This window comes from Pezoporus wallicus, unplaced genomic scaffold (assembly GCF_028554395.1).
Source record: "Pezoporus wallicus isolate ANWC-B61680 ecotype Strahan unplaced genomic scaffold, APGP_CSIRO_Pwel_v1 contig_6464, whole genome shotgun sequence".
Taxonomy (NCBI): domain Eukaryota; kingdom Metazoa; phylum Chordata; class Aves; order Psittaciformes; family Psittacidae; genus Pezoporus; species Pezoporus wallicus.
In genome coordinates this window covers 4,760,949-4,782,553 of record NW_026642130.1, presented here as the reverse complement: position 1 = coordinate 4,782,553, position 21,605 = coordinate 4,760,949, and the positions used below count along the sequence as shown (strand labels likewise).

At 39.4% G+C, this 21,605-nt stretch overlaps 1 protein-coding gene across 2 annotated transcripts in view; it reads left to right on the top strand.

Moving 5' to 3' along the window:
* The window catches only part of CLIC5 (chloride intracellular channel 5), a 72,342-nt gene that overhangs the window by 35,552 nt on the left and 15,185 nt on the right, over positions 1 to 21,605 (top strand). For both annotated transcript variants that reach the window (XM_057427523.1, XM_057427524.1), the window contains exons 2-4: positions 11,794 to 11,903; positions 12,254 to 12,379; positions 13,745 to 13,851. In XM_057427523.1, the coding sequence (XP_057283506.1) occupies positions 11,794 to 11,903; positions 12,254 to 12,379; positions 13,745 to 13,851 (343 nt within the window). The remainder of the gene's footprint in view (positions 1 to 11,793; positions 11,904 to 12,253; positions 12,380 to 13,744; positions 13,852 to 21,605) is intronic.

The following is a 21,605-nucleotide window of genomic DNA, read 5'->3' as shown; positions in this document are numbered from 1 at the left end:
AATGGCATAATGAGGTAAGATTTTGTATAAAAGGAAGAAAAGTAAGAATTGTCTTTATAAATAGCACTGAATTAAACTTAATTAAGCTTTTTTTTATGCTGATAACAGGATAAAATGAAATTAAAGGAAATTCAGTCTAAGCATCAAGTTAAAATTTGTTTTGAGTAAATTGTGAAAACTGTTTCCTATAAGAAGTTTGTAAAGCAGCATCACTGGAGCACTTCAGACAGACGCAAGCAGTATAGGCAAAGAGGTTTAAGAAATCATCCTGCACTGAGACAGTGGGTGGACAAGAAATGTGATCCTAACTCCCCTCACTGATCCAACTATTTTAATATTTACATTTATCATACATCAGTTTCAGAAGTCTGTACCTTAAAATACATGTGAATTGTATTTCTACCTGTACACACACTTATTCAGAAACTCTCAGTAGCTTTTAGAAATCATCACTGTTAGTTTTTTTCCTGAGCATTTGATATTGAAAATGCAGCTTGTTTTGCTTTTAGATGAGTCACAAGGAATGTTTGCTTGCTGTGTGTATGTTTCAGACTCCTGTTTTTGTTGCAGGTATTTACATTTATGAACTCAGAATTTGCCTGTTGTTTCTTGTTTAAGAAAACATCCAGAGAGATTCACATTCCCCTCCTTTGTAGATGGCTATCAGAAAAGACTACCTTGTAGCGTAACACCCCTTTAATGCCTAAATTTGACTCTCTGTAAATGACCAGACAAACAAATACAGCAGTTTTGGCAAATAAGAAAATATTAAAGGTGAAAAAGTATCACCTGAACTGTAAACTCTGTAATGATTTCTCTGTGAGTGTTTGGGAACTATAAAAACAATTTATATTGCATTTGTATTCTTATGGCAGTAAGACTTGATCCAAATGCTGGAAGCATTGCATTGATAAATGATGGGTTTACTGAAGGTATTGTGGGTTGCTTTGGGAAGTCATACCGAGATGCAGACATCAACCCAAAGACCAGCCTAAGCCTGCAGTGTGCTGCTTCCTTGCAGTGCAACTTGATCTGCTTTCAGTGAAACTCGTAAACACTCACTGGGGCTATGCTTCTCTCCTACCCTCTGCAGCTCAGTGAACTTTGGAAATGCAAAAGGAGATAGAAAGACCAAGTCCTGCCCACTGCAGGATAGCAACTGAGAGTTACTGATTGCTCTTTCATCCCTTTTAAAGTCAGCTATGAACAGTACTTTTACGATGCTAAATAAGATCTAAAATGAGATCATCAGGGGCAGATTATGGCCTACACTGGGGTTGGTTGATAGGCTGGTAAATGCCTTTATCACTGAGACCCTGCTATTCAGACCTTTATTTGTAATGCCTGCAAGTGACTCTCTCTTCTAATAGTGCAAATAAAGTCATGGAATTTCAATAAATAATTCAGCCCTGGATCTGATTTCAGGTTCAGCATTAACTTTCAGCACCTGGCTGCTGATATTTGTTAGTCTGATGTGCTGCTTAGAGGCATGGAAATTTGGCTGCAATTCATCAACATTTGCAGAATATAATACATGACCAGATTACTGTCCCTTGTTCAGGGATTTTTAACAGACATTCAAGTTCCAGATGTGCACAGGTTTAATTCTTACAAGAAAACCTGCATGCAGGGTTCTGGTAATAAGAACTGAAGCTCTGCGCAGAGCTTGCTTTGGGGAAATGACTCCTTTATTTGCACCTGATCTCTACCAGGAACAGGAATAATTTGACTATAATTTGCATTGCCTCTGATACCTTTTGACAATGATCTATTTCTCATTTTATTTTCTGCAGCTTTCCTAGGGGAATGATTTTTTTATATATCTAATCAGCTCTCAGGATATAGAATCATCAATATTTAAAATGATTATAATTGGTGCTTTATGAATAGCTAAACTGGATTAATTCCTACATTCTGTCTCCAGAGCCCATAAAATGACTTGTGGTTTTAGTCACTTATTTGAAAGAATCCAGTGAATCCGAAGTGTGACTGTACTCTTACTAAAGTCAGTGGAGTATTTGTCATTAGTGGGAATATTTTGTATGAATACTGATCGTTATGGAATTAGATCAAGCATATAAGAGTATAACCCAGTACTAGCTCTGCCACCAAAAGGCCAAAACCAGACTATGGAGCTACAAGCATAAGTTTCCAAAATGCAGGAGCTGCATTCTGTATCTGCAGAGCGTGAACAGCCAGCCATCCAGTACGAATATATTTCAGGATAATTTTATTTGTCTTTAAAAAGGATTTGTGTCTTTCCTGTTCAAAGTCCTTACCTCTTCCTATGAGATACGCTGTTGTATCCGAGATAACCAAGCAGTAGCTGATGCTTGAGCACCTCTATTGACTTTTACTGAAATTGTGACAATTTTCTGAGTACAGCTGTGGATTCCTCAAATTCTGTGACTAAGACTCCTTGCAGCACCTAAACCCACATATAGAAATGCAACTGATGGATAAACCCCCCCACAAAACAAAACCCAAAATCTATATAACTGATGGGGTAAGTTATCTACCTTTAGCAAAATCCTACAAACGTGAGGTTTGTGGTTGCCTTCCATGCGAACTTCACCCTGCAGTGCGAGCATATACCACTAGAGGGGATTTTACTACCACTCTAGCATACATCTACTCCAAAAAACCTTTCAAAACATATGTTCTAGTTCAAAGACGAGATGTTGGCTGCAGGCTGAGTGAAATCTGTGTTTGTATTACGCAAAAGGTCAGGAAAGATTGTTTTAATTGTCCCTTCTGGCCAATAAACCTATGAGTGAAATTCTGGCCCCATCAAAGTCACAGGCAAAATTCCCATGGACTGCACTGGGGACAGACTTCATTCTGTGCAGATTAGAGGAAAGCAAAGGTCTGTCCCACCAAGCATCTTGCTAGGACAACTTCATTGTCAGTCACTGATATATACTGTTAGAAAGGATTTTTAAAGCATCCTGTGCATCAGGAGGAAATAATTTGAGACCAGTTTTACCAACCTTTTTTTCCTCTTGATTTCTTCAAAGCTTCCACTAATGCAGATTACACAACCTCCTTAGAAAGCCTGCTTTGTGTTTTGTTAGTCCTATAATTACACTGGATTTTTTTCCCTCTAAAGATCTATTGTTGCAGATTAGGCAAAATACTTAATCCTATTCTCTGTGGGCATGAGCAACAATGGATCATCATCCAATTTGTAAAGTAGTCTTATATATGCTTGAGGACTGTTATGTAGTGGTAGAACATTGCATGTACATTGCATTATATTGTTGCCGTTGCTTGTAGTTGCATACACTGATAATTCATAATCACAATGCTTGTGATTTGTGTAAAATCTCCTTTGCAGCCTCTTCCTTTGTAAAACCTCAGTAGCTTTCCCCATTCTTCATCTGTATATTAGATTTTGTTCTTCTTATATCTTATACCTTGACGTTTACTTTCCTAAATTCCATTTAAGTAATTACTTTATTTTGTTCAAATTCCTTAGCATCACTTTGGAATCTGCTCCTCTCCTGGGAAATAACAATGACATCTTCATGTTTGTTGCTGTCAGGAAATTCAAGATTCTGTCTATTCCTTCCTCCATTTTGCTAATGGAATCATTAAATATGACTCATCTTGTTGCAGAGCTTTCTGGTACCTCTATTTGTTATGTTTCTAGACTAACAGAAAACTTCATTATTACTATTCCGGAACTATTTTTTCAACCACTTACACAAGCACTTTGCAGAGATTTCCTGCTATTTCCTCACTTTGTTTAGGAAAATATGGTCTGGAGCTCTGTCCGTAACCTTACAGACGTCAGCTTCTAGATAACGGCTGCTTCCTTCCTACCTACTGTGCTTGGTGGAGAACAAAATTTGCTTGGTTTAGTGTCATTTGTTCCTTAAAGTCCATATTGCCTTTCTTTATCAATTTTCGATTTCCCTGTGTGCTTGTGAGCTTACTGTTTAATCATTTGTTCCAGTATCTTTTATGTGTTAAGCTAAGACACCTGTCATTTCTTGAGATCTTTTTTTGTTCCTGTGGTATCTCACAATATGTTATTGATAGGTCCCCAAAAAGCAAAGCTTTTAACAGCTATTCTCTGTGATTACATCTAGGGGCTAATGTGGGTACACAGAATCCTGTGCCATGATGCTGGTGAATGATGGGATCATAACTGTTTTATTAATTGGGAAAGGCTCTGGAAGAAGCATAAAGGATGATTGGTATTAGTCCATCAAGCCAAGAGAAACATAGATTTCCAGTTCACTATGTCCAGAAGCCCATGACGTTTGTGCATAAATCTGCTAACAAGAGCTATGATGGGAATGGCAATTTTGGGTTTTGAAGAATTTCAAGGTCTTGCTCTAAGTCTAAACTCCAGATTTTGAAATGTTCACAGCGTTGTTGAAGAGAAGCTGAGGGTTCTCTGTGAGGAGGGAAGCTGAAAGAGGGTCAGTAATTTTCACAGGAAATTTTGGCTGGTGGGTGGGCCATGGGGTAGCCAGGAGCCCTGGCTGAGCTGCACACTGAGGTTGGGACCCTGTGGTCTTTTGACTTTGCATGGTCCCAGCACCTTGCCCATGCTCCAGCTGGACTGCAGGGGGGAGCCACAGACCAGGACTCTAGGCTATTTCCAAGGTGGTATGGCCAAAGCTATTGCACATCTCCACCAGGTATTTGACAAACCCCAAGTGTGCTCCTCCAAAGAATATTCTTCCAAAGGAGAAGCTGTTCCTTCTAGGTGGCTCATGGCCTGATTTTCCAAGTGTTGAGAGTTGATACGTGTGAGAAGTCACCTGACTTCAAACTGTCTCATAGGATCTAAAACTGCTAGCCACTTTGAAAACGTCAGCCTGCATTTACCACCCATCCTTTAGCCAGCATTTTGCTGATAGTGAAAGAATATACATTAAAGATGTGCTATATGTGGTTTGTCGCTACAGTACTACTGATGTTACTTAATGACTCTCCTCTTCTGGGGGCTTTTCCCTTACACATCACCATGTGAAAATCAGGCTCGATATGCAGAAATTCCTCACAGCAGAGCACGCTGGAACATGGTCTCCTAGAAAAAAACACATGTTTGTGCCAGCCTTAATTCATATAGATAGATAGATAGATACGTATATATTTTGGTGTAGGAAGTTTCATTACAGTTCCCACTTCCTTTAGTTATCTACTATCAATTTCTCATTACTTTGAGCAAGAGATCCGCAAATATTAATGGGAACAAAATCATTTCTTGGTTTGGTTGTCGAACCAGTCTGTGCTTTTCTACTCTGTTGGTATTTGTCAAGTCATGCGTTTTTAGTTCTTTATAGAAAATAGGTGATGGAATAGCATGAATCATTTTCACGTGATGAGATTATTTACCTGTGTTTAATCTGTAATTTTCCAAATCCAAACTGCACATGACTGGTGGGAGTTCACAAAGTTTATTTCAAAGCAAAACATATTTAACGTGTCACATGTGCAGTAGCCAGTGGCCCTAACAAAACCCTTGAGGAAGACCAAGACTTATTTGTGCAGGTTGATCACTGTGTATGTAGCTGCCCTGCTACCAGGACCTCAGCTGATGAATGTGCTCTGCATCAGGCCTATGGACCAGCTTGAGTCAATGGATCTTTAACTGTGAACATCCCAAGCCATCATGAAAGGATCCCTAGGAAGAAGCTGACCTTTATGACTGATTGCTTCCTGCCCATGCTGCCATTCGTGTGAATATGAAAAACTGGTAAATAATGATTTTCCAAACCTGATGAAAATACTTGTCGTGTCTCAACTACTGATGCCTATGGGGTCTCCAACCTGCAATTCCATCTCCTGGAAATTCTGAATGTCTCGAGGGTACAAACACATCTCTCTCAGACCTGCAGAGATCTGAGAAGTACAATGACAGCTTCTTGGAGATCCTCAACTCTACTGATGTGCTGCATAATCAGTTTGAACCGAGGGTTTCAAGCCAGCTCCCTTCAAATTGGCCAGCAGTGCAGACCATGTTAAGCTTATGTGCATCTATAATATATGTCTGTATGTATGCCAGACTTGGACAACATTTTGGCTGGCTTTTGGAGAGCTGACTAAAGAATTTCACCACTTCCTTTTTGTTTTGTTACTACCCTGACAGTCTTTTTAGCAAATGCTCTATTTTTTTTTGACATGTATGCACATTGTCCATTTCCATGTGTGTGCTTAGGAATATAGTTCTGCTCTATCTTGCCCTCCTTTGGAAGGCTGATGCTCAGAATTTCTCCCAGCAAAATGAAATCTCAGGGAAAGTCCAACAAAGTTAAAATGCTGCGCAGCAAATTTATTATTGTTGTTATAGGCCCTTATTCAGGAAAGTACTTAAGTTATGTACTTAAGTCCCATTGAAATCATCAGGACTTAAGAACATGCTTAAAGTCAAACATATACTTCCTCTGAATTGGGATGTATTTCAGCACATGCTTAAATGCTTTCCTGAACTGGAGCCACAGTTAACAAGAGCGGCCTGTGATACACAGGACTTGTGCTACAAGATTTACTTCTTACTTGAGACCTACCAGCGCTGCTCTATGAATATACACTTCTTAGCTTGCCTCTCTGTTGGTGGCACTCCAAATAGCTTACTGGCTTTTACATTTGGATGAGAAGTTGTGAAAGAGACAAGAAACTGGAAAAGAAAATGATCATTACTAAAGCAATACCATGGCATGTCTGATCTCGTGTTTCAGCCAAAGATTTTCCTCTACAATGGAGATTTGTGCTATTGTGTGTGTGGTATAATTACTAAGGCAGATTGTTTTTTTTTTTTTTAATGGCACAATAAATAGGATATTTCCTGGCCTGCTCTGGGTTTCAAATAGGATTTTCACTTCCCCTTTGGCTTCTGAGTGTAAGGAGAGTAAGTGTCAAAACGCAGGCGCTTTCCCAATTTTAAAAGAGAGGGTGTAACCGTGTGTAATGTGAGTCTAGATTTTGATTGTAAGGATGACGAAATCAAATCCTTCCTTAATCCTTACTGGGAAACTGAGGTAAGTTTGCCTTCCTGATTTTGCTGACTCGTTAAAAACCTTTTGAAAAAGAAATGTGCTTTAGTGTCATCAAAAATGTCTCCCTACTTCACCCCAGAGTCTCAGAGGCTACTGGACCATTGTGCAGAGTAGCCTCAATGCAATGAAAATGGAAAGGAGGAGGAGAATGGGTAAACCCAGGTTTCCTGGAGAAAAAACAGTGCTTTCGGATATGGAACCCTTTCCAGGGCTGCCTTTTTTAAGCTAGGTGCTTAGTCATTGTTAATGACAGTATATTTCTTTAAAGCTGCTGTATTTTGGAAATAACTGGAAATGAAACTTACTTTCCTTCCCTTCTCTTCCACCCCCATTAAGGTTAGTCAAAATAATATAGAATTGTCTTTGTGCATTGCAGTCACTGTGTTGGTGTATTTTTGGAACAAGTGAGGAAGCTTATTCCAGTTATTTCATTTGTGGCAAAGCATTAGCTGGAACTTGAGAAGAGCTCCCTATTCATGGCATTCAGCTGTGCTGGGCAGCGGTTGGATGCTCTCAATATTACCTCTACTTTACAAAAGTACTTGGCACAAACTCATCAGCAAGACTACCTCCCCCTTCCTTAATTGTGTTCCTTGATAATGTGTTCATACATCCCCCAGTTGTGCACACAAATATCTTTGAAGTTTAATTAATTCATTAAAAATAGCTGAAGTATTTAAGGAGGAGTACCTTGTAAATAGTGAAGGAGAATGTCTTGTTCGTTCTTGCTGTTACTCAGATAGAAACAAGGAGCTGGTATGATGGTGGAGGTTTCCTGATGTGATTACACCGAATTCCAGGGCAGGACCTTGCATCAATTGGTGTGAAGTATCTAAATGGCTGGAGAAGAAGTAGAAAAGGATTTTTATTTTTTTAGTAGGTGAACCAATGCAAGTGAGCTTGTGAGAAGCAATGGGAGCAGAAACTGATGTTTCTAAGATGGAGCACATTTATTCTCTAGAAATTCTGCCTCCACAAACTCCAGGCTATTCTATTGCTGAGGTCCACATTCATCACACCTGAATTCAGGCACTGATTGCTTTCAGTCAAAGTGAAAGGTGAGTCTTTTGGGTGTACATGCTGGCCTTGGCCTTAGGCATCTCAGTTAAAGTTCAGTGGGATAAGCATTAACCAGAATCTCACCTAGCAGATACTTCTGTCTGGTTTACTCTTCCACAGTCAACTCTGGGGATTTGCCTTTTCAGATTAGGTTCTTCTCTGTAGGAAAAAAGTGGCTCTGAAACCCTGTCACAGCTTTAGGACTTACAGTGTTGTTTAAAAGCTATGTCCTTGATCCTAGTGCCTGCAAAGCCTCAAGCCTATCCCTAGGTGCAAACATTAAATCAGAAATATTTGGTGTTTCTGTCAGGGAGAGTGCATATATCATCAACTTCCTCCTTTTTATATGTAGTTGATCATTTTTGCTGTGCTTCAGGGAAGCTATGTGGAAAAGCTTTTGTGCTCATTTGTGAATAATAGCAGGGATAAATGGTGTTTCTCTAACTTGTCAATTTTTTGTTCTTTTCTTTCCATCCACTGTTTGATTTCTTGATGAAGGTATTATTTAATTCCTGCATTCTGAGCTTGGACAGATACATAATAAGCTTGTATTTGGGCACTAGTAGGGTGCTTTAAGCAAGCTGTTTTTCTTTGAAGCTAAGAGTGACTAAGGCTGGGAAGTTCTCTTTTCTTCCTCATCTCCTCCTGGTAGTTAATATACTTCACAGGGGTCTCGAGACTCTCTGATAAGTCTCTGAAGTTATTATCTACTAAGTTTTTACTCTTTCTGAGTGCTGAACACTGAACTACTGACTGCTCTTAGAAGCAATGAGAAAGATTTCACAAAACCAACAGAGCCTTGACTATAATATCTGCAGAAAAAGAGCTGAATTTAATGAGTAATTTGTGTTGCTGGGGAGATTTTGACTCTGTTCCCTTCTCTGTCACCAGCTTGCCTTGTGATTTGTGGTAGCATTTTCAGTTATGCCAGTCACATGAGATCAAAAACCATGAGTCAGACACCACCCAAATCATGAGCCTGGCTTCCAGATCCAGGAGCTTTGAACAGAGATCATACCATGCTTTTTCTTTAGTTTATCTTTCATTTCTGGAATTTCCTCTGTCTATTCCCAATATGTCTCTAGCAATTAATGTTTCCCACTCCTTTGGAAGTGTTGGGAAGATATTTTGACCATTTGGGCTGTTGGAAGCCTCATTTGACCTGCACAATTAATTTTGGTTTTGATATCCAAGTGAATCTTATTTCTTCCAGACTTCACATCTTCCTCCTGTCCCCAATGACTTCTGCATCCCTTAGCCTCACATGACCCATCACTCCTGTTTCTTCCTTGCCATGCAGCTGCTCTGTTGCCCCTTTAGTCCTCTCTGGTATTGACAGGGTTTTTCACTATTGCCTTGCAGGATATAGAACAGGTAAAAAGATGCAGATCTGGGTAACCCTTAACCTTTGTAGGAGAATATATAATTGGAGACAGCAGGGAAATGGTCTCTCTAAATACCTTTCCTGAAAAAAAGATGTTACTTGCAGCATAAGATGTAGGTGATGCGGACAGGCGGGGGATCACCTCTATGAAGGATGGAGACCTGCAAGGAAGGCCAGAGCTTTGCATGTTGCTATGAGACATGACCTCTTTGCTCTCAAGGTGTTTGAAGAACTTGGCAAATCAGAGTTATACACTCTGAAGGGAATCAGGTGAAGAATGAATAGGAATCAATGAATTTACAAGCCAAAGTAAATACAGAGCATGTAAGATGAGAATCGTTTGTTTGGTCTGCAGTCTTTAGCCCTCTAATTCAGTAGTTGATCTGTTTTTCTTCAGATTTTAGGTTTATAATATATTGTTTAGACTCACTTAGCCAGCTCCATTATGAAGGATATGATTATGATTTGAGATGGTGAAAAAGCCAAAGAGAAATTTGGTGTTGTATTGTTGTATTTTCTCCTATAGCACTTGCCTCTTTTCAGGAAGGGTAAGAAGTTAAAAGTTCTTGGCAATGGTTTAACAAGCCAAATCAATGAATATGACTTTGCAGTAATTACTGCATGCAATACAGTTGTGCCTGATATTCCCATTGTAACGTTGTCATTGTTTTGCCATGAAATTTGAAGATCAGAGCTAACTAACTAGAGAAATTTTGCAGAACTATGCTAACCACACCTCAGGCAGATGGGAAAATGCATATTCTTTTGCTCATCCTCACGCCATATCACTCTTTCACCCCATTGTTTGCTGATTCTTGCATGTGCTATGTGCAAGGCATATTGCAGATCCATAATTCTGGGTAAAAATACAGCCAAACTGTACCCCCATATCCAAATACCCCTAGAATCTGTGTGCTTAAAACCAGTCTTAACTCAGAGAAAAACTCTTTACATATTCCTAAACTTCACAGCGGGTTGTCTCCAAGCCTTGATTGCACAGTCTCTCTGTGTTTTGGTGGGTAGGAGTTGTGGAATTTGTTTTTAAACCCAGAATCATCAAGAGCTATGTTCAAGACATGAGAAAGATTCCTGATGCCATCCATAAAATCTCTCAGCTAAACATTTCAGATGCAAGGCCTGAATCTGTAGCAACTGGACACATCTCAAAGTGCTTCTTGTTGTGCTGTGAATGTTTCATAGAACTGCAATAATTAGAAATGATTCTTTCCTTAAGACAGACAAATGCTACCTCACAGCTTGAATATTAACAAGATAAAGTTTATGAGAGCAAGCAGAGTAATATAATATTTTCTCCAAAGGAAAAGGGCATCTATTTACTTAGCTCTTTCATCAGCCGTTTTCAGACACGCACAGTGTGCATAAAATACCGTTATGCAACCCATGTGGTTCAACAACGGAAGGTTGGTTGCTTCACCAGGATTAAAAGAATCTTTTAAACACAATGGTACCACAAATTAAAATGGAAATCTATCAAAACCATTATCGTCCTGAAAACTTTGGCCACAAGCATAATTATTGTAGAAGGATGTTGTCCTTGGACGCAGCTCTGGCTCAGTTCAGCTAGTGTTATTTGTATCCCTTCATGGCTCAAAGTCAAGATTTGCATGCCTAAGGACCATAAATTTTCACAGGAAAAAAATAGGCTGTTTCCTCAATGCTAACACTAGCATTTTTTTATTGTTTTGTAGTGGTTTGTAAGCAGCTCATTAGATACTAGAGGTAGAAATGGACTGAAGGTGGTGGCTGAAATCTGCTTTGAACCTTGGAAGGATTCAAATAGAGATTTTGTGTAGATCTGCTTGTTTGTGTCTGAGGCTGTTGCTTTACTGATATGAACAGGAATGAGTGAATGTCCAGAGTGCTTGGGTTTAAATTTAAATCTAAAAATTCGCATTTTGGATCATAATACAGTGAAACAGACCTTGAGCTGATACAAGCTGCAGTCCACAGTATTAAACAGAGCAGAAAACCTGTCCCGAATTTTCTAGCATGTCCACAAGGTGAGCAGTCCTGTAGGGATGTGAGTAATTCAGAGAATATATTCTCCTGGATACTGCTTGCCATCAGCAAGGGACACACCTCCTTTACCCAGAGCTCCCCTCAAGAGAAACTTCAGGCGACTTTCTCAAGCTCTTGATGATGGCCAAATCCTGGAGTAACTCCATTTTTGTGCTGATGATAAACTGTATTAAATAGCAGGCACTGATGGTTATTTTTAAAGTGGTTATTTTTCTTTCAACATCCAATTTTCCATCTTGAGGGAGGTAAGTGATTAACAAGTCTGAAATCTGTTTTTCTTCTCTTTCCATCCCTCAGGCTGGGATAGATGGAGAAAGCATTGGGAACTGCCCATTCTCCCAGCGTCTCTTCATGATCCTCTGGCTCAAAGGAGTTGTGTTCAACGTCACCACTGTTGATCTGAAAAGGTACAAATCAGTTTAATTGAAAATAGTTATATGATCCAGTGTTTTGCCTATAGAAAGGCCCTCCCAGGTTCAATCAGATTGGTATCTAGCCTAGAGAGTCTGTGGTACACAATAAAATAGTTGGGATTCAGGCTGGGTTGTTGGTTCTTTTTTTTTTCATTTGTGGAATGTTTTTATATTAAACAGGGCACTTGGGGTAGTTTCAAAGTCTTCTAACCACAAACTGGATTAAAAAAAAAAAAAAAAGGCAAACACCAGAAAGACAAACTGATTTTTTAGGATCTATACATGTCTGTGCAAATACTTGGCCATAAAGGTTAGTGATTTCATGACTTTTTCTGTCTCTGCAGAAAGCCAGCTGACCTGCACAATCTGGCTCCTGGGACCCACCCACCTTTTTTGACTTTTAATGGAGAAGTCAAGACAGATGTTAACAAGATTGAGGAATTCTTGGAAGAGACTCTTGCACCTCCAAAGTAAGAACTTGCGATTTTTCTTTCAGTCAGTATTGCATTTCCTAGGAATGAAAGATGTCTTAAGAGGAGTTCCTAAAAAGCACTCCATCCTACAATCTTTACTTACAGGAGTAATATTTATTTATGAAACTTACTGGCTTCAGTGAGATGACTTCCATGTGTGAAGATTGCTTGTATGACTAATAACTGCAGAATGTTTTCTCTGTACACATTTCAGGATGCCCTTGTATGCAGAATTAAGGAGACCAATGCTAGAAAAATTTTGTAGGGGTCTGCTGTCCACATTTCACAAAGCTAAAAATAACTTGGAATAGATGTTGAGAATTGCCACACAAAAATATCTGTGCCAGGAAAAGCATTCTACAGTGAAAAACTGGAGGTTTCTGAGCTCTATGGTGTATTAGAAAGGTTGGAAGGGGAACTGATTACAGAGTACGAGAGGCTCTGGAGGCAGAAAAGTGCTTGTTATTCTAGTGAAGAAGTGACAAGAGCCCATGACTGGAAGTTATAACCAAAGTAATTCAGATTACAAAGGAGTCACAATTTTGTTCTGTATGAATGATTAACCATTGGAACAAGCTTCCAAAGAAAGATTTAGATGTGCCAGGTACACCGTAGTTAGTCCAACGTTTTGGACTTCATACAAGGATAATGCGGGGAGAGGGGAGGGAGGGAAGGGAATTGCTGGCTTGTGATCTGGACTTTAAAATCTATGAATCAATGAAAATTGGCTTGGTTCCTTGCAGGGTGTTTTACCTCAAAGTGAATCAGCAGCTATAGGCCAGTCCTGAGGCAAGAGATCAGATATTTAAATTTTCTATACTCTGTTCCAGGACCACTGAAGGCACTAGGAGTCATTCGTTTGTGTTGGTCTTTCAAATAGATGTATTCCTTTGTGCCAGATGTCTATAAAAAACAATTCAGGGACTGAAAATTTTATGTTCCTTCACCTGGGTAATACTAATATGCCTCACTATTACATTCTGGAGTACATTTTCAGTATAGGGAATTAGACACGACTGACATTCATAATGGAGAGAGCTGGCTGCCAAACTTGCCTGCACCTTTCTGGAAATGTATGCTTCCTTCTGATTTAAGGCCACTGTATCTTGGATTGTGGTAACATAAAGCACCAGCGCAATTACCTTTGTGATGAAGCCATCCCTCTGTAACTATGCAAACGCCTGCCTTGACACAGTTATTATTAAGAGGGACTTGCCAAGCTGCTGTTTCGAGAGAAATGACAGTGTTAATTGCAGTTCCTCGTACAGGGCTTTTTTCTTTCTTCTTGCAAATTGTATTTGTAATCATCATTATGTTGCTGGTAACAAGATGTCATTCTCCACACTGCTTCTCCCTTTTTAGGTACCCCAAGCTGGCTGCCAAGCACCGGGAATCAAACACTGCTGGAATTGATATCTTTTCCAAATTTTCTGCATACATCAAAAACACCAAGCAGCAGGATAATGCTGGTGAGTAGGTTCATTATTAAATGTGCCAGGGAGTTTGTGTGCTTAGATGTGTAATAATTTTGCCATTCTTCCATAGTCTTATTGTAAACTTTGTTCACATGACATCAGGTACTGCTACTGACCACTATGAGATGATTGGTTCACTGGACTCAATTCACATGTCCATTAACTACATCTATAATAATAAATAAAACAGGCTGCAGAATACTTAGTAGTGCCTTTACCAACTGTCATGGCACAGCTCCTGTCCACAGAGCCAGCTTCTCCTCCAGAACAGGATCCCATACTGCTTACCAGAAGTGCCTCGTGGTCTGACCGCCTCCTCTACTCTGCCCAGGCACCTCTTAGAGGAATATGTGTTGACTGGGTTTAAAACTGTGCTAGTACTGAAAGTTTAGTAGTGAATGACTGGGTGAGAGCAGCTCATGCCCTGAACCTTCATAATTGGTTGGATCTAGCCATCATACTCTTGGCTCACTTAGGATTATGTTACACTGTTATAGCTAATTTGCTCATGTAAACTGACTTACAGCAAGACATTAAATGTAAAATAAATAAATCAAAGAAGTGGCTTTAATAATTGTAATTTGCACTCTGTAAGCTTCATACTTTTCCTCACATGTTTGTGTGTCAAAAGAAAGAACTCCCCAGAAGCTGGATGCCATGCATATTTATGTGCATCCTACACTGTCTTCTTAATGAAACTGCTGTTATTCTTCATATTCCCCCTGGAAAGGCAAGACTTCAGCTAGTTTAAGCTCCTCTTCCTGGGTGAAAGCTAATGGATTTACACTGCTATATCCCTTGAAATGATCTAAAAGAATACTTGCAGCTACTCACTGATGTACATCTTACTGTATATTACTAATTTCACAGACAGACCTAAGGCGTGTTAAATACCATGTGCTTGTATTGTATCATTCAGAGAAGACTAGATTTTTTCAGATTCCAGCTTTGCCACAGTTTTCATCTGTGTGATTATGTTTCATTGCCTGGGGCTGACCCATGAGATGAAAATGGGTAAATGATGATTTATGTCAGATAACAATCTGCTCCTTAATATTTTTGTGTTGTTAACAGAAGGAAATAATTATAGTGCTTCACTTCTCAGGGATGCTAAAAAGTTGTGTTTTTTTGTCTAATGCTAATGGGATGCTCTGCTAACCTCTGTAGGAATTTGTAAAAGGAAGATAAATGAAGAGTTAGACTAAATAGATGTTACTGCAAAAATAAAATATCTTGGCTATTTAAAACAAATTTTTTATGGTCTGCTCTGCAACTGTAAATCTTAAATTCATCTGCGCTTCCCCTTGCATTCTAAAACAGCCACAGGTATCTGTCCACTTGCATAATCCCAATGTTTTGCTTCTAGTGACTCTGCAACAGTCAAATCTGGACTCATAAGGGCTGGCATCTCCAGCCAGTAATAAATGGTATCTGCATCTGGTTGTAACCAGAGCTAGAATTCAAGGTTATATATCTGCTCCTGTAAGATAATGAATCTAACTCTGCAAAGTGCTCATGACCAGGTCTGCACATTTTTACTAGCTGCAGTGTGATTAATGTGAACTTTCCCTAGTTCTGCCCAGCAGACTCTTGGTTTAGGTACTTTTAAAAATGAAAGGAAAATGCTTCCCAGTGGCAATTATGCACACTAAGGCTATAGGGAAGAGGTGTTAAGTGGCAGTAGAACAACAATCTTTGTTTCCTTCAAACATCCTCACTCCTTTTTGTTATCTGGCTTGTGATCTTGTGATCTCCAGACACACTGCAATCTCTAAACATATTGATACTCAACTTCCGTGTTTGAAGCAGTGGAAAATTTTTAGCTTAAGTTTTTACAGCTGGAGTGCTGCAGTGCAAGGAGAATAAAGCAGAGATGAGCAGAGTATAAGTAGTACCTAAATGCTTTTTCTATCAACAGAGTAAAGTACCTGAAGACCTTGGAGTCCTTGGGACTATCAGTGCAGACTTATGCCATAGAATCATAGAAAGGTTATGGTTGGAAAGCACCTTAAGATCATCTAGTCGTCCCCCCCCCCGCCATAGGCATGCAGGAAGTAGATCTCAGTTTTGGAAAATTGACTTTCAGTTTTCAAGGGCTAAGCAGTAATAGATTTTCCCTTATCTCAGGGATATCTTACCCAGTTTCTTATCCAGTTCTTCTGAACCTACAGCAGTTATTCTGAAGGCTGATTTGGATGGCAAATAATGAGTTAATGTGTTAGATTTCTTGAGCAGTGAAAAGACTACACAAAAGGAAAGGACAACACCACTGGATGCCTATTTCCTAGTGAACCTATTGCTTTTTGACTGGCATTTTTTAAAATTGCAAGGGTATTTTTATTTTTAAATTGCAAGACCAATTAGAAAGGGGTCCAGGGCTCTAGCCCTGCTCTGATGCATGTCATTTTGCAGAAGGTTCTCATGCATTATTGTTTCTATATAACAATAGAAATAGTTGTATATAGATCTGTAATAATAGAAAGCATTTTATAAATATAAAATGTGCTTATGTACATGAATGTCCCTTTCCCTGTGTCCGTATGAACAGGTGACATCCAAAAAGAAAAGAGATTGCTGCTTGTGGTTAATCTTAAACTGTTCCCATATACCCTAGCTCTCAGAAAAAGGTAATACATGTAATACATGTCTCACAGTCACCCTCTGATCAGCTCGTAATTCCAGCTGACTCAAGTTCTTGTGTTAATCTGGAAAGCCATGCCAGTGACTGGGACAGCAGTTCTGCATGATCAAAATACACAAATAGATTAAGACTTGTTAATAAATCAAGAATAGAAAGCAGAACACAGACTGTTATAAAAATACAATCGTAATTTATTTTAGTTGGGAACAGGGGAGTGCTGACTACCAAGTAGGTTAAATCACCAAACATCAGGTTCTTTAAATTATGTTCTCTTATACTGGGAGTCAGGGAGGTGAATTCATTAAAGCGTGGGAGATCAGACTGGGAATTTGTAGCATCAGCCTATCTGTAGCTGTGAGAAGTGTGAGTTAAGTGTAATTATGTATGATAATTCTTCATAGCATACTGGTTTAGCAGCGATCGTGCCGTCTGCGTAACATGAGCTCTCACTACAGCCTGTGGCTATTACCCCTTTGCTGAAAAGTAGCAAGAAGTGGTTGGGATAATGAATGAGATTTGTGCAGTATGAGAATACTGGATGTGAGAATTAATGAGAACTTAATGCATGCTAAAGATAAGACCAAGGCGGTGTTCCTCCCAAGACGGTTTACAGTCAGGGTCATGCAACACTTTCAGACTTCAAATGATTCCAACACTTAGCCATGTCATTGCAGTATTCCCTATCCTGAGAGAGGTGGTAAGGTGGCACAGGTAACAGAGTCTGCATCCTTTAATTAGTTAAATGATTTCTGTGTTTGTTTTTTGTGTTTTTTTTTTCTGGTAGTGCAAAAGTTACAGAAGAAACAAGATTTGTAATTTTTTGGTTTAGTGAATGTCTGATTTTTTTTGCCTGTAAAGGATAAGATGCAACGATGCATATATACCTGTTTCTAAGATTGTGATACCCTCTGCTGGCAAATATGTGAATACATAAAGGAAGCAGCTTTACAACTGGGGCTGAAACATCCCCTTAACAAAATAGGTTTCCTTTTATCAAGACAATTTCCTCTTATAAATGCAACATCATCAAAAGAAAAGTGTTTCACAGTAACCTATCAATTTTGACAAAGTTTTCATGGAAAAAGAAAATCTTGTTTATTCTGGATGGGTTAAAATTACTTTGAGGTAAAATGCTTTAATGTTACAAAGAAAAACAGCATTTTTATTTCTCTGGATTCATGCAGTACTTCATTAGCCACACACCATTATGTTTTATGTCTGGCACAGAAGCAGGTGATAACCTTCTCTGTAAGTCTGTAAGGCAATATGTTATTGATCATGATTCATTTACTTACCAAAGGCATTTGGCAGCCAGGCTGCCCTGATTTAATAGTTCCCTGAATTTCTGATTATTTTTTTCCATCTTTGTTTTCCTAACTTTTCTGTCTTATAATATAAAAACGTTAAAAGGCTTGGAACGGGCTGGCTAGGGCTGTAAGCCCAGAAGCAAACATGCTCATGCCATATCAAAGTCCCACCACTTTTAAGCTTCTTGAAAGGGAAGGAATTGATTCCAGATTCTCAGGATGTGGCAAGCTGTGTTTAAAGAAAGTGTGTGCATTTATTATTTCAAGTCACTTCAATTACAACAGGCTTGATTCCTTCCACCCCCCGTGTCACTTGATAATTTTATAACAGGCCTCTCTGAAGGAGTCATCTCCTCATTGCAGGATTAGATCCACACCTCACTTCAGCGGCACAACTGAGTTACTCAGTTCTCCAGACGTCGCCACCAGGCTTCACTGCTTGTACTTGAAATGACAAGTACTCATCCACACAAGAGCAGGGGTCCTTGGGAGAGTTTAGTGTCAGTCATCTTAAAAACTGTTTCCTGGATGCTGTCGCTCAAGTTTTCATGGCCAATTTGAGGGTTTTTGGTTGCTTAGCAATTGTTTAATATCTAGAAAGCAATCTTGTTTGAGCACAGGAAAGTAAACAAGCATCTTGTGTGTTTACTTTGGTTCCTTTGCTTGATGTTAGGCAAGTCATTCAAGCTTTGTACAGTAACCAGGGCAGCAACAATGTATGTATTCATTGGAGGAGGATGAAATTTTATTAATTGGAATGCTGTGTACATATTTGGTATCCTGCTTATTATTTTTTCTTGTGAGACTGTATACTGCAAACCAAGGGGACAACCTATAGTAACCACCCATTAACTGTCCCGCCTAAAATTGTAAGTTCTTTGGCTCATAGAATGAACCCTTTGATTTCATTTATGAGTTTAAAAAGTTGTTCTTGAATTGAGTTCTTAGGGGGCACCAGCTCCAGTGTGGGTGGGCGCATTCATTAGTGGTACGGAAGGATATTTGACTGTATGGCTCTTCAGAAGGCGCTGAGCTGGGAGACCACCAACATGATTTCATGCAGAGGAATTTCCAGCCGTCTGACCAGAGGACTCTGCTTGTCTGGTTTGGATTTACATCAAGAGGCCAAAAATAAAAGCGCATTTAAATCATTAACTTACATGTGATTAAATGCTGTTCACCTCTTTCAGTAGCTACATCACACTTTGTGGTTAAGTGCGTGCGATGGGAAATGTCTCCGTGTGCTGTGTATGTATGTATACAGTAGATAGATATGCATACACACGTACTGGGCTGGAATTAAAACTGGCCTACATCAGTTTTATGCTGTGGAGTTACTCCTGCTAAGAAGAGAGTTAGATTAATAGCATAGGTATGTGCACATACTCGGTGGTGTGCCCTGGTTCTTTTTAGAAGTCATTACGTGCCTCCTTAATAAGCAGAAAATCAGTTCATTTCAAAAACCTACAGAGTATTTACAGTAATAACAGCTCTGTGGTGCAGACCCTTTGTGGCACCTGAGCTGATGTATGTACCTGGGTAGGAGCCTCTCAATGCTGTGGGTCGGCAGCAAGTCAGTGTAGGAAAGCAAAACATCTGTCCCCAGAGCATCTCCATGCTTGGTGGGGAAGGGCTGGGGTTCACCTCTCTTCCTTCCAACCTGGCTTCTGACTTCCAGAGGGGTCAGATTATAACTGAAAAGCTGATGCAGCTTGTCCTGACTCTTTGAACCTTCTGGCCTATTCCGTGCCTAAAGGCTTCACCCTGTGCTCAGCAAAGTTCCGGGCAAAACTCCTCCTGACTTTGACAAAGCAAGTTTAAAAAGCTGTTTGAATGCCCTTGTATTGATGGTGAGTTTTCTGTGGCAGGGATCTTGGGTCAGGTTCTAATTTGGAACCAACATTAATGGTTTATGCTTTTTGTACAAATTTCCAAGGTGCCGTATGAATATATAGGTATAAATATATTTGTGTGTGTGATGGCTGTCTATCAACTTGCCATTAAAAGTTTTCCTTCTTCCTCTTTAGTTGAAGATTTTCCCTTTTCCACTACAAAACTCAACACCTGTCCAAGGCCCAGCACAGGCCACAATTCATCCTATGCTGTGACAATAATAAGTTTTCTCTGTCATGCAACCAGGAAGGAGTTGATAATACCTTTTAAAATTTTTTTAGAGAAAAGGACTTGCTTTGTGATGGAAGATATCAAGATGACAGATCTTTAACTTTGGCATTTTGAAGCACAAAAAAAGCTATTTCAGAACATTTTAAACAAGTTTTTATGACTCCCTCTGATGCTATGATTCTATGTTTCTATGAATACTGTTGGGCTCGTGGTAGCTGAAGTGCCTGGCAGCTTTACAAACCAGCCTTAATATAAAAAATCCCCAGTCTTTAAAACACATGTAAAATAGCTTTTCTGCAACATTTGTGGCACATGAAGTACCACATACATGTTGGTGAGTGTGATATAAAGCTTTTATTGCCATTCATTTGGGATGACCCATATAACTCACTCGTGATATGTTAATAAAACTGGTCTCCACTCTGTCTCTTTGTGAAAATACACGTATAAAGATGGCTAAAACAGTGGTGATAGCTGTGTGCTAACTTAAAGTAGCACTGCAAGTTGCATTTATCATCTCTCCTACTTTATCTACTTTCAAACCAGCAATCAAAGATTGATTCTAAATTGCTCAGAAACAGCACTTTGCAAATAAGTTTGCTTAACTTCTTGAAAGTTCTCCTCAAAATCATGCTGGCCAGAGTCCCAGAGCCATCAGTATTCTGTCTGGTACCAGTGACAGCTTTAAGGACCAATATCTTTTGACTTGCCAAAACTAAGAACTGAAATTTTATGCCATTGGAAGGAAGAGGTTTTTCATTTTCTAAAATTATAACAAACCATCATCTGAATCTCAGAAATATCTACCTTACTAGGGAATGTTTCTTGACCTTCCTGTTATCTGGGTTTTTTTCCTTCTTCTAAGACCTTGCTAATTAAGGTATGAAGATTTCCTGATGGAAATGTAAAAAATACTATTCTAAAACAATAAAAAAACAAACTCTCTGTAAGTCCAGATGCAATCAGACTGCAAGCCCACAAGGCAGGGACTTGGTATGCCTGAATAGTAGTCTTAGATGCAGCTATTCTGGGAACTGTAAATATTTACAATTAATGTACTAGAAAACACAATTTTCTGGCACATCTGTGCTGAAGTAGCTTTGAAGTCATAGCATACCATAGGGAGGGAGAGAAAAAAAAGAAAAGAATATATATACATATTTAAATAAGTTCAAGACACAGAATATGCAAACCCCTAAAAATCAGTTGACAACATATCACAAAGTCAAAGAGATTAATGATATGATTAACATGAGCCGGCTTCAGTGTGCACTCGCAGCCCAGAAAGCCAACCGTATCCTGGACTGCATCAAAAGGAGCGTGACCAGCAGGTTGAAGGAGGTGATCCTGCCCCTCTGCTCTGCTCTTGTGAGACCTCACCTGGAGTATTGTGTGCAGTTCTGGTGTCCTCAACATAAAAACGACATGGAACTGTTGGAACAAGTCCAGGGAAGGGCCAGGAGGATGATCAGGGGACTGGAGCACCTCCAATATGAAGACAGGCTGAGAAAGTTGGGGCTGTTCAGCCTGGAGAAGAGAAGGCTGCGTGGAGACCTCGCAGGACTGTAGTGATAGGATAAGGGGTAATGGGTTAAAACTTAAACAGGGGAAGTTTAGACTGGATATCAGGAAGAAATCTTTCCTGTTAGGGTGGTGAGGCACTGGAATGGGTTGCC